Source organism: Lathyrus oleraceus, chromosome 4 (genome assembly GCF_024323335.1).
Source record: "Lathyrus oleraceus cultivar Zhongwan6 chromosome 4, CAAS_Psat_ZW6_1.0, whole genome shotgun sequence".
Lineage (NCBI taxonomy): Eukaryota > Viridiplantae > Streptophyta > Magnoliopsida > Fabales > Fabaceae > Lathyrus > Lathyrus oleraceus.
Window position 1 is genome coordinate 203425056 of NC_066582.1, and position 13096 is coordinate 203438151.

Genomic DNA, 13096 nt, shown 5'->3' on the forward strand with positions numbered 1-13096 from the left:
AATGACCTTTTGATGTGATGATTTTTGATGAAATGTAATGATGCATTATGATAGTACATGTCAAATTGGATTTGCTCAAAAAAGAATCACCCAATTTGGCCAAATGGTTTGAAAGTTATGCCTCCTTGAAATTCCAAAATTCTTGAAAATGATTAGATCACAACTTGCCAACCACACATGAGAAATGAGTGTTCTTGGACTTTTTGGAAAGGCAAGAGCAAGATCTTCAACTTTCATGTTGGACAAATTTTGATTTGAAGCTTGCTTGATGATGTAAAGTTGAGGAGAAGAACTTTCCATTTTGGGCAGTTTGAAATTACAGGTCATTACTATTTTGGGAAACTTTTTGTCTGACCTTCCAATTCCTCAATGATGATGTTTGACATGTTATATGAGGCTTGTATGGACATGAATGAGAACTCTCCAACCATCTCACACCCTCAAATCCCTGATTAAATGCACAGTTGACCACAGTTGACTTTGTTAGGGTTTTGGTTGACTGAGCCATGCTTTGATGAATTTCAAACCTCTATCACTTGAAATCTTGATACCAAATGATGTCACAACTCATATGAACTTCTTATGAATGATCATGGTGCCCAAATTCTTCAAGAATGGCCACCATCCATTGCTCAATGAATGATTTGACTGTTTTGACCTAGTTTGCTTCATCTGCAAGTAACATGGTTAGATGACAATATTTTTGTACTTTTGGTTAGTAAACAAATGAAAAGCAATGATATACAAATGCAATACATGCTTGGTGATCAAGAACCACACTCACAAGATAGCCCACCCACTAGGAGGCAAGCAAAGGTGCACAATGATCCTTGAGGCAATGATATGATATGATACCATGAGGGATCTTAGGGCAAAAATTGGGGTCTTACAAAGAGCTTCAGCAATAAGATTAGATTGGGGAATCTCCTCGAATCCACTAAAAGGCACTCTATTAGAAACAGGTATCCCCAAGAGATGGGCATATTCCTCCAATGTAGGCACAAGTTGATAATCTTGGAAAGTGAAACAACGGTGGAGAGGGTCATAGAACTACACTAGCACACTCAACGGTCCTTCAACCACATCAGCAGATAAGATAGACAAAAGCTTCCCATGACGTTGTTTGAAGTTCAAGGGATTTAATACAAAAGATGCTAGCTTCCTTAACTCTTTCAAGTCCGGACATCTGAAACTGTACTTCTTAGTGATCCTTCGTCCACAATCCATGGTCTGAAAATATTTGTGAATAATACCTCATTTCCTTGAAATTTTCGTGTGATGAATATTATGATGCGCATGAATGCATGAATGCAACAATCACAAATAAGGGATCACACACAAGGCAAACAAATAAAGGTCAAGGGATGAATCAAGTCATTGTCAAGATCAATCATCCATTTTGGTGGATTATGGTTTTGACCTTATCAACACCCAAGTTCCATTGATATTGACAAGACTGGATTGGATCAACCAAGAATCAAGGGTTTGTTATAAGTTACGAGCATGGAGTTTGGGTAAGAACCATCCCAAAGGAGTGAACTAAGGATAAAAACCTGTAAATCATGTTCTAAAAAGTTCCCAGAGTCTTAATTCCATCTATCGGATATTACAGGTTAAGATGACTGACTCATCGACCCATAATATTTTCAAGAGAATCGTCTGAGTGTAGTATCGCATAATAACTGTTATCAAGTATACACTTGAATAGTCTCTGCACTACGTCCTAAATAGGCCAAGAGGGGGTAAATGTTCTACGGTCCTCAGCTTCTCGGACCCAAATTAGAGATAATAATGCCTAACCACAAATACTTGAGTGACATTTCCAAATCCAAAAGAGTCTCCACTGAGCAAATGGATCTCAAGCAAACTTGTTAAGGAATACTCCACACAAGTCGAACATGACTATACCATCCTCCTATCTTAATTGCACTCAAGTTCGGGTCTAGATCTTATCTCACCACTCAGAGATCACCAAGCACAACAAGCAGATTATATCATACAAACAAATATACATACATCAAATATATACAATTATATACACATAAAAAAGTAGGTTAAACCCACTGGAGAATACTCCCCAGCAGAGTTGGCACTTAATTTCTGTAGCGGTAAATTCATGATCATCAAGCTATGGATAAGTAAGACATCAAATGACAAGAGTCACCACTGCGCTTTTAATGTTTCAAAGGGAAAAGGGAAAAAGTACGAACAAATCCCAAAAGTAACAAGTTTTCAAATCAAAACTAATAAAATGTCAGAGATTACAGGTAAGGGGGTTGGTTACATAGAGGGAAGGTATTAGCACCCAAAGTGTCCTAGGTACTCCTAGGGAGCCCTTTTTTGTGTGCATGTGTATTTTGTACAAAATGATGTTTACAAACAAATAGAATGGGGGGGTGAGAAAATAATTCATTAATTATATTTTTGTGTTTGACAATACCTTCGTTCTTGTGCCTACGTACCAACATAAGAATGAGGGATCAAAACCTCGTAGTTCGTGATACAAATTTCAAAGTGGGTGCATTGCTTTTAACAAAAATTTAGTTTGAAAGGCACAAAGGCCTAAAAATGGTTTGAATGAGTTAGTTCTTTTTGGCTTTTTTGAAAGTTTAGGTCAAGTATACTTAAGTCTATTTACAAGTTTGATTAAGAAAAGAAGTTTAAAAAATGCAATGGCATAAGGCCAAAGTTTCTAGTTTGCAAAGTGGTCAAGATTCTAGAAAATTACAAGTTCAAACAAAGAAGTTTTTTTCAAAAGGAGGAAGATATTTTTTTGAAATTAAAGAAATTGGGAGGAGATGAAGAGACTAATCCTATGTACAAAATTAAAAGTTAAGAGTTGAAAAGATCTGACCGGTGGGTAGCAATCCAATAGGCAAGAATGACATATAGAAACCCCAAATTCCCTTGGATATTAGAATCAAACAACAAACAATGCATACAATATTAACTAGAAGATCAAGGCATCAAATAAAGATAGCCCCATCCAAGCTTTAGCCACTCCATGATCTCCTTCAAATTTGCTCATGTAACAGATGAATTCCACAAGTCACAGGTTCAAAAATAACAGCTTCACAATGGTCATGCTGCAGATGAACTCAGAGGGATCTTCAAAGATGTATCATATGAAGTTTCAAATTGTAAGCACTTGGTTTCACACAAGTTGGCATTGTCCAAGTCCTTTAGCATAGGAGTGTTGCCTAGATTCTAAGTCCAATTGTCCAAGATCAAGTCAACAGTCCACACAAAAGTTTTTTTAGGGTTTTTGTTCTTATTATGTACATTAATGGTCAAAGACCAAACAAGCAAACAAAATATACACAAACAAGATATATCACACAATATGGTCCAAGTGGAAAAAGTGAAAAGGCATTAATATAAACAATTAGAATTTGTATGAATAATGGCAAATGAATAGAGCTTAAAAATTAAAGTGCATTAAAATAAAGGACTTGAAATTAAATGTTAGTTGCTAATGAGTTAGAAGTTAGTAATGTTTTGCTTTTGCTTTTCTTTATGTCATTCTTTGGAGAACACTCAACCCACTTATCACAAGCATGGATCCTTGAGCCAAGACATCTTCCAAGGGAAGGAAAAAAGTCAAAGTTTCCATACAATACCATGAAAGAGGGGAGACTTACAATCTCACTAACTAAAATGTTATGCCTTTTTGTGTAAAAAATTTAGCGCTATGTTAAACAATCGTAATTGAACTTATGTAGAAGTCACAACTATTTGAGGTCGGGCAATAGAATTTTTGGTGTTAATGCATGTTAGAGACATAGTATAATGTATTATGCTCATGAAACATACCACACACAAAAAGAATATGCAAAATAGGTGGCATAATCTCATCCATACTCATGTTGATTTTTCAATCAACTATCTTTAGGACTTTGAGATATCATAGGTCAAATGAAATGGATGCATAAAGGAGGGGAATTAGATGAAGAGGGGGGAAATCGATCAAAACTCAAATTGGTCAAAGGAGGACTTTTACCAAATTAATATCATTCATTCATTTTGGGAGATGGAATGTACATTCCATCAATCCCCTAAATCCAATGATATTAACCTAGCAAAGTCAAATCAACCTTGACCAAAGCCCAACAACATAAGTCAAACTTACACAAACCATCACAAGAGGTCAACACAATTATTTGACATTTATTCAATTAAAAAATACTAAAATAATGCATTTAAGTTAAATATGGTTTGTCAAATTCCTAAAACCTCATCAAAACACCAAAGCAATGCCCATGAGATTTATCATAGGTCAAACAAGGTCAAAGGACCTTGGAGAAAAAAATTCAGAATTTTTAAAGACTTAAAAGTATTTTTAAACAATTAAAAATAATCACAAAATCAATTAAATCATGAAAAATATTAATAATGATCCAAAAAATAATTTTAATTCAGAATATAAAAGAGGAATTTATTTAAATTTTTTTGGTGAAACTCTCATATTTTTTGGATCAATATTAAAATTAATATGAATTAATGAAAACCAAATGAATTAAAACAAAAATAAAAAAAATAAAAAAAAAACGTGAGCCACTTGATCTCCCTCATTAATTGAGGTGGTAGATCAAGTGTCTGAGCGCGCGCAATCTACCATGCACTTGAGTCAACTGATCACACGCGTGGTAATTAGCATGTACGCTCAGGATTAAAACGTTTTGAATGGATCCTGTGGTAGGGAGACATGCCAACGCACCGCCGGAGCCAGAGCTCCGATCTTCTTCTCCCCGTGGACCTCACCGGACTGGTCCACCCTTAACCATCACCAAAATAAAAAAAAGAGGACATGATCTGAAAGAAAAAATGGCATAGAGCACGAATCTGACCACAATTTCAACTAACTCCAAATATATAGAAAGATATAAGGAGTTGAATTTTGAGGTATGTCAACTGAGTTGCTTCGATTTGACCTCTAAGCAACTCAATCTTCTTGCCTATATTGGTAGGACTTCAGACAACCAAAGATCCAAGAGAATTGAGTAGAATAGAGTGAGAATCGAAGAGATGAAGTTTTCTGAAAATTACCTTCAATGTTGTGCAGAACTTGATGTTTCTTGCTTCAAACTTGATCTGATCACACTTGAGAAGCTTGCAGGAGAGGTTTAGCAATGGTACAAAGCTTTAGATCCTGGAGTTCTTGAATCTCCAAACAGTGAGATTTAAACTCAATTTTCAAGTTGAAAATTCTCAGCTTTTCCTTTGAAATGTGAGGGTTTCAATTGGGGGCAAAGTTGGCGCATAAGGTGTGTTTGAATTAAGCTCCAATGGCCTGTATTTATAGCAATTGGGACTGATATTTGCACACTTGAAAAATTGCTAAATTTTGACATTTCATGCACCAGCTTGCATGGGCGTGTATAAGCCCATGAAGCAATCCAATTTGGTCCACTTGCATATGTTCTGAAGTTCAAATGAGGCATGGACGTCAAGGCAAAGTGCAATGTGATTTTTGGCATTTGATTTCTTCCAATCATGCAACTCTATTAAAGCCATGCGCAAACCTAGCAAATATCATTCAAAATGCATGAACTTGGGTTCTTTTGAAAGCTTAGATCAAGGAGAACAAGTTTGATGTTGAACACTTTTCCATTTGGTGTTTGGATCATGGTGAATTTTGAGGTGGAAGTTTGGAAATTTTAACATGTTGAAATTTTTTCTAAGTGTCAAGCCATATATCTCAATATTCCTTCTTGCTTAACTTTTTATGTGAGTTTCAAATGAGAAACGTGTCTTAATCAAAGTTGTATATATTTCAAAGACCTTCAAAATGGTCACCAATTTCATGGCATTTGGATTTCTAATGATAGAGTTATGCATTTTTGAAGTTTGGAAAAATCATTTGTCCAATGGTATAGGTCAAAAATGACCTATAATGCATCCTCATATCACATGCTCATAAAAGTTGAATTAGCCTTTACTCTAAACATCAAAGTTTAAGTAGACATCTTGAATTTGATTGTGCAACTTGGAAATCTTTCATCTCATAAAAATTGAGCAAGTTATGGCATTGGGAAGTTGACTTTCAAATTAGGGTTTAGACAAAATGACCTATAATGTTTCACATAGAAAATGATTTTCCAAGCAAAACTAGCTCTAGATCTCAACATGAAAGTTGTTTGTAATGTCATTTAGAGTAAAGTTTCTCTTGGAATCATTTTAATATGGTGAAAATTATAGGAGATAGGGTCTAGGGAGACCCAGTTTTGATCAGATGAATTCATCTGGCCAACAACCATCAACCAACTTGCTAACCTTAAATTCTCTTGTCTTTTTAGGCTCATGGTAGATCATATATGCATAATATGATGAATGTTTAAGTGTCCCTTAAGAAATTTGATCCATTAGGGAGATAGCTTGTTGAAGAAGTTACTCAAGATACTCAGTCAAACTAGGGTTTCCAAGGCAAATCACCTCCAAACTCTTGAAGAAAACTTGATCAATATAACATGTAGAGATCAATGGGACTCATATATGATGCTTAGAGACATTGTGGATCAATATTTGATTGTGAACTTATCCATGAGGGTCTTAAACCCTAGATGTGAACTTGATGAGTTTTGATGATCATGCCTTACCTGCAAAAGAGTTAGGCAAATACAAAGACATATTTTTGGTATTTTGGTTGGTACAATGATAATATACAAGTATGATACAATCACATGGTGCTTGGTGATCTCTCCCAAGACAAACCCAATGAAATAGGGGTAAGGAGGATGTCAAGGCGTGATCCCAATGCTAATGCATATGATGAAATTGCATGAGGGATCTTAGGGTCAAAATTGGGTTCTTACAAAGATATTCAATTAAAACAAATGTAGGTAGCCTGTTGATCAGATAGAAAGTTTTTATGAAGCTATGATCCCAAAACTTGATTGGAATGGAAGCATGAGCAAGCAATGTTAGGCCCATTTCCATTATTTTCATATGTTTCCTCTCAATTGTTCCATTTTGAAAATGGGATGTGTGTAGACAAGCTAACCTATTCAGAATGCTTAGATCATTGAGAAATTTAGTGAAGGGTCTGAATTCACCTCCAAATTCAGATTGAACAACTTCTATTTTAACTACTAGATGTGGCAAACGGGAATGCCCGCCCCATAAAAGCTGGCAAAAAAAGGGGTGGTTCAGAATGAAGGCCTAAATCTTGGCGTGCCCCGTAAAAAAAGTGAAGATGGTGTACGAAGGGTTCGCGGGCATTGTACTTTTTAAGATTAAAATTGAAAAATTATATGTTAATATTTGTGCTTGCAAAATCCCACAAAAATGGATGGATCATAGCATACTATATGTGAATTCATACATGAGAAGAAGAGAATAAATCTCATGGAAGATAATGGTTAAGTCAGATCTTCTTGCAATGATTTTATCATTCATTACATTGAGAGACAATTATGCTTTATATATGATAGGATAATTATTTTAAATTTAAATTAATTAATTTTAGTTGAGACTTCTCTAATATGATAGGATAATTATTTTAATAAATAAATTAAATAAAGTTATAAAATATAAATGAATAAATTTTTATCTTTTATATATTTTTATTTCATATGCCTTAAATAATAATTTATACAAGATAATATAATAATGTGTTTTTTTAATGAAAAAAGATTCTTTATCATTTCTATTTGATTAAATATAAAAATCATGTATAGTAAGGTATAAAGAAATGGGATGGGGATGATATGTAGAGGAATGTGGAATATGAAAAAATGGTTCGAAATTGTTAGGTTTGAGCATATCAGGAGGGAGATGAACGAAGCGGCACACAACAAAGCTAGGGTTTATATATGTCTGATCAAAGTAAAGAATGTTTCGAATCATAGGGGATCCGGCTATCACGCCCAGTAGGTTGGATTTTGGTTTTTGTTTGGTTTTTGGTTGTCTAACTTATATAAAAAAAACGTATTTAAGTAAAAAAAACATCACAAAATGAATTACATGAAAAATAATCTCCTTAGATAAATAGTTTTTTTTATAAATATTTACTTGTTATATATATATTAATAAGTAATCACTACTATAAATAATACATTTTTATGACAAAGTTTTCACCTTACCAAACAAATAACTGATGTATAATTACAGGACACGTCATTTTTAAAAAAAATACCATATATTCCCTCGGTTTCTAAGATAACTAGGGGTAAAACTAATTCAGGACATGCTCCGAATCCCATCAAATATAATTTTTATTTTTATTTTTTTAAGTGGTGCTTTTTTATTTTATTTTATTATTTTTTATAAATTAAATAATCTTTTTCTTCGATTTCTTTAATAGTTGAGGGGTTAGATAATCAGGTTTTACTATAAAAACACTCGTAAACAGGGACGGAGCCAGAATATTTTATAAGTGGGGACAATATATATATATATATATATATATATATATAAAAATTAAGATTATGTGTATTATATATTGCAAATAAAAATTATCAAACTCATTTAATAGACTTTTCTATTAATCAAACTACATTTTCTCTTTAGTCATTTATTATATAATATATATGTAGTATCTTTTTTTGCTTGAAAATTAAGTGGGGGCTTGAGCTTATACAATCCTTAGTGTAGCTCTGTCCCTGATCGTAAACCCTAAGTCTAACTCATCTATGGTCGCTCCAAAATCATACACATCATTGTTGTTTCCACCTCTTCAAAGGCCATTGTTATATTTTGGAATAATCTTCATATATTGTCAATCAATAAAATACTCCATAATAATATTGCTTTCATCGATTGATAACATTAAGAAATATATTCCTAAACATACTGTAAATTGCGAGCAATATTATTGTTTTAAAATACAAGTCATTGATTGAATATTGCAGTACTTAAAAAAAGTGGTGAATGGTAAAAAATTAAAGAAGGAAACAATAATGTTACTTTTTAATTTTTTATTATTCACTATTTTTTTTCAAGTAATACATTACCTTAGTTCTTTTATATTTATATATATATATATATATATATATATATATATATATAATATATATATATATATATATATATATATATATATATATATATATATATATATATATATATATATATATATATATATATATATATATATATTAGCGTTCAATTTCACTTGCCTAAAAAAATATAACAAAAAAAATCTCATATAACCCTAACTAAGAGCTCTAATTAACGAGAGCCCTAAATATATATCATCCTCCAACTCTTGAAAAAGAAAGGAACTACGAAGAGGATATGTGTTTATGGCTCTTCTTCTTCTTCATCATCTTCTTTTTTATAGATCTGGTATGTCTAACATCATTATTCATGTTACATTAATGTTGTTGTTGTTATTTTTTTATTGTTGTTATTGTTGAGCCCCAGAACCTTAGGGTTTTTAATTTTGTTGTTATTTTTTAGAACTGTTAGAGGTTTAATTTTGTTGTTGTTTAAATCGATATTGATGTTATATGTTGTTGTTTTTATTGAAATAAATATGTTCTATATTTATTGAGATTGATTGTATAGGTTTATTATTGATGTTGTTGGATTTTTGTTGAAAGATTGTTTTTTTGGTTGTTGCTTAATGTTAGTTGTAGTTTAGATTGAGATAATGTTGATGTTGTTGTTATTTATTGTTATTTTTGATTTGTTGATGTTAATGTTGTTGTTCTTATCTTGTTGTTATACTTAGAAATGTTTTGAAATCTATATGTTTAAGGTTCAATTGTTGTTATTGAATTTGAGTTTGAGATGAAATTAAAATTATTATTTTTTGTTATTCTTTGTGCAAGTCTCATCTTGTTCTTCTGAACATGTCAAAAGGATATTATAGTGCCAGAAAATAAAGTTGAGTTTATTATATCTAATATTGATTCACTACTAGAATAAGTCATTTTAGCCTCCTAGTTTAGAGTCGGCCACCGACACGGACACTAATAGTGTCGGCTAAGCCTACACTAACGGACTCTATCAAGGTACATCTTTTAAGACAAGTTATTTTTTTATCAGTGTCGGCAAAACCGACTCTACTTGTTATGTTATATTTGCAGAATGTTTGATTAATTTATTTAGAGTCGGTGTGACCGACACTATCTAGTAGCATTATTTTTTAATTACTATTTATTTACTTAGAGTCCGTGAGACCGACGCTACTCTTATTTTATTTATTAATTAGAGTCCGCTTGGCGGACTCTATGGAATTTTCTATTTCGGACCAAAAATTACGCGACAACTTATTTCCCTCTTTCCTTTTCCCTCGTCATTTTTCACTCTCCCTCCATTTCATTTCACAAAACCAAAACCCTAATTCCTAATCCGTGAATCCCTTTTTCCCTATTTCGTGAACCAAATGAGGAGAGTCTGGATCAAGAAACAATTAACTCTATCCTTTGTTCTAACAAAGGCGTTCTCCATGTTTTTCACTAAGCCAAAGGCTCCGCCGCGCCGGAAATTGCCTCTGGCAGTGGCGAAGGTCAAAACCTCCAAATAAACATATCAAATTGCTCGCCTTGACTCATCTTCCACAATCTAAAATCTTCTTCCTCTGATTTTTAACCAAATTCTCAAACCGAATCGAAATACCTATGAACCCTAATTCACGAATTCAAAAATTAAACATTGTGATGAAGGAATCAAAGCCTACAGTGTTAGGACTTTGATTCCTCAGGTTCGAGGCTACATGACTGCAACTTGAATCAAGGAAAAATGGAAGAAGAACGAAGAAATACTACCTACGAGGATGAGAAGTTCCCCGGTCTTGTAGGGATTGATGAAGATGAGGATGAACAAAGAACAAGCTCCACTCAGGTAACTCTGAATCTATTGCTCCTTATTCTCTCTGATTCTTTATTTTTCTTCTCCAATCTCTTTAGCCTATAGGTTCTGACTATCCTTGTTTTGTGGTTGTTGTTCTTGTGATGTGTATGAGAGATACAGAGAGTTGAGAATTTAATGAGAGTTGAGAATTTGATGAGAGTGAGAGAATTTGTGATGAGCGATTGGTGATGATTGAAAAATGATTATGTGTAAAAAAATGATTGAATGATGATTCTGCAGTGACCGGAAATGATTCCATCCCTTAAATGATTGATGATGATGTTGATTTATAGAGTGAGAGCGGTAATAGTGTTTTTCTAGTAGTGTAAGTGAAGAAGAAGAAAATGGAAAAGCAGAGAAAAAAGATGAATCATCGCCGAAGATACTTTGCCTAGCGGAAGGGTTATGGGAAGATGCTGTTTTAATATCGCCGTTCTTCTTCTGGGGCACTGCCATGGTGGCGATGAAAGAAGTGCTTCCTAAATACAGTCCTTTCTTCGTTTCGTCTTTTCGTCTCATTCCAGCTGGGTTCCTTCTCGTTGCTTTTGCTGCTTCCAGAGGAAGGCCTTTTCCCTCTGGCTTTAATGCTTGGCTTTCCATTTCGCTCTTTGCTCTCATAGATGCTGCCTGCTTTCAGGTTTCTTTTTTCACTGAATGTATATTTGTTTACTCATTTTCAATTATGTAATTGCTGATTTATTGATTGATTGATTGGTTTGTTTCTTTTGTAATGAATTAGGGATTTCTCGCAGAAGGGTTGGAGAAGACTTCAGCTGGTTTGGGCAGTGTATGTTTGCACTTAATTTCTTAGTCAATTTTACTGTTACTAGTTTACTGCTACTACTATTACTCTATGAGTAATTACTTTTTGTGTATGACTAAACGAAATTGTCATTTGTGTATAGGTGTATCCAACTATAGAATTTTAAACATGACTTATATTTAGAGACATTTTTTTTAAATGAGGCTTATATTTACGGACAACTTATATTGTTATTGCTGTTTTGGTTAGGTGTTTATGTCTAGTTCATATATCTTTGCTAGAGAGTACAGTGTAGTCCTCATTTAGTGCATATTGAATGTCTGAGTTGTATGTTGAAACGGGTGAAATTACTTTGTAAGATGTTGTATGTGTGTCATATTGATAGAATTAGATTACAGGAAAAATTGATTTGACTTTGTGTTGATTTTGATTTTAGATTGCAGTGAGAGCATGAATTGTTGCTTGTTTTGACTATCTATATATGGCAGGTTATTATTGATTCACAACCTTTGACAGTGGCTGTACTTGCAGCTTTGTTGTTTGGTGAGTCCATTGGAATTATTGGAGCTGCTGGGCTTGTACTTGGTGTCGTAGGACTTGTGTTACTGGAGGTATTTTAATTTTGGTTTTAACCAAAAGGAAGTGTCTTAATTCTCATACCCTTTAAGCTCAACCCAAAGTTGGAAATCAAAATCTTTTACATATAATGTGGATTATGGAAGGATATTAACTATTAAGCATATGTTTTGCTATAGTTAGTGCTGTCCACAAAATACAATTACCTAATTGATTTTGTAATTTTGAATATACAATTTCTCTTGGAACATCCATTACCTTTTATGTAATATTTAGTAAAGCAAATACTACTGTTTTTATTGCAGTTACCTGCCTTATCATTTGATGGGAGCGACTTCTCACTGTGGGGAAGTGGGGAGTTGTGGATGCTTCTTGCAGCTCAGAGCATGGCAGTTGGCACTGTTATGGTTCGTTGGGTATCCAAGTACTCTGATCCTATCATGGCAACTGGATGGGTGCGCTTCAAATCTCATTTTAACTCGATTTTGTTGACAATTTTATGTTATGAAACTTAACTTAATGATTACTATTCCTTTTTTCAAATTCAAAAGTAACATACATTTATTCAGATGTACAGTATTAATAGCTATTTTTTCGTTATATTTATTTTTGTGCTGTTTGGACATGTCATCAAGCCTCTTTGTATTACAGTTTCAAACCAGAAAAGATATCAAATTAACATAAGTGTGAATTTGGATATGCTGGACTCTACTTATAGATCCTGTTTATAGTTGCAGAATATTTATTTCAGCAGATGTGTTAACAATAAGTTTGTATACTGAAAGTAGTGAAATGGTGATTATATAGGTATTACATTCATATATTATAGTTTTTACAAAAATATCTATTTGTTTACGAAAAGAGGAAAGGGCTTCTGAAAGTCTTGTCGTTGATTAAGAACCCTTTAGAAGGTTGACTTTAGAGTCGGACAGGGCAACGCTAAACATAATATTGACTTTT

At 33.2% G+C, this 13096-nt stretch overlaps 1 protein-coding gene across 1 annotated transcript; it reads left to right on the forward strand.

The window, feature by feature from the left end:
• The first annotated feature begins 10686 nt into the window (after positions 1-10686).
• On the forward strand, positions 10687-12835 carry LOC127136660 (WAT1-related protein At3g02690, chloroplastic). Its single transcript, XM_051063197.1, has 5 exons — positions 10687-10788; positions 11108-11434; positions 11537-11584; positions 12049-12171; positions 12442-12835. Exons 1-5 carry the CDS (start codon positions 10687-10689, stop codon positions 12649-12651), a joined length of 810 nt encoding a protein of 269 aa, XP_050919154.1. The 3' UTR covers positions 12652-12835.
• Positions 12836-13096: the final 261 nt, after the last annotated feature.

Excerpts from the sequence above, each read along its gene's own strand:
- LOC127136660 (XM_051063197.1), top strand. The coding sequence starts at position 10,687 with ATGGAAGAAGAACGAAGAAATACTACCTACGAGGATGAGAAGTTCCCC. Across the intron at positions 11,435-11,536 it reads TAGATGCTGCCTGCTTTCAG|GGATTTCTCGCAGAAGGGTT; the intron begins GTTTCTTTTTTC and ends GTAATGAATTAG. Across the intron at positions 12,172-12,441 it reads TAGGACTTGTGTTACTGGAG|TTACCTGCCTTATCATTTGA; the intron begins GTATTTTAATTT and ends TTTTTATTGCAG.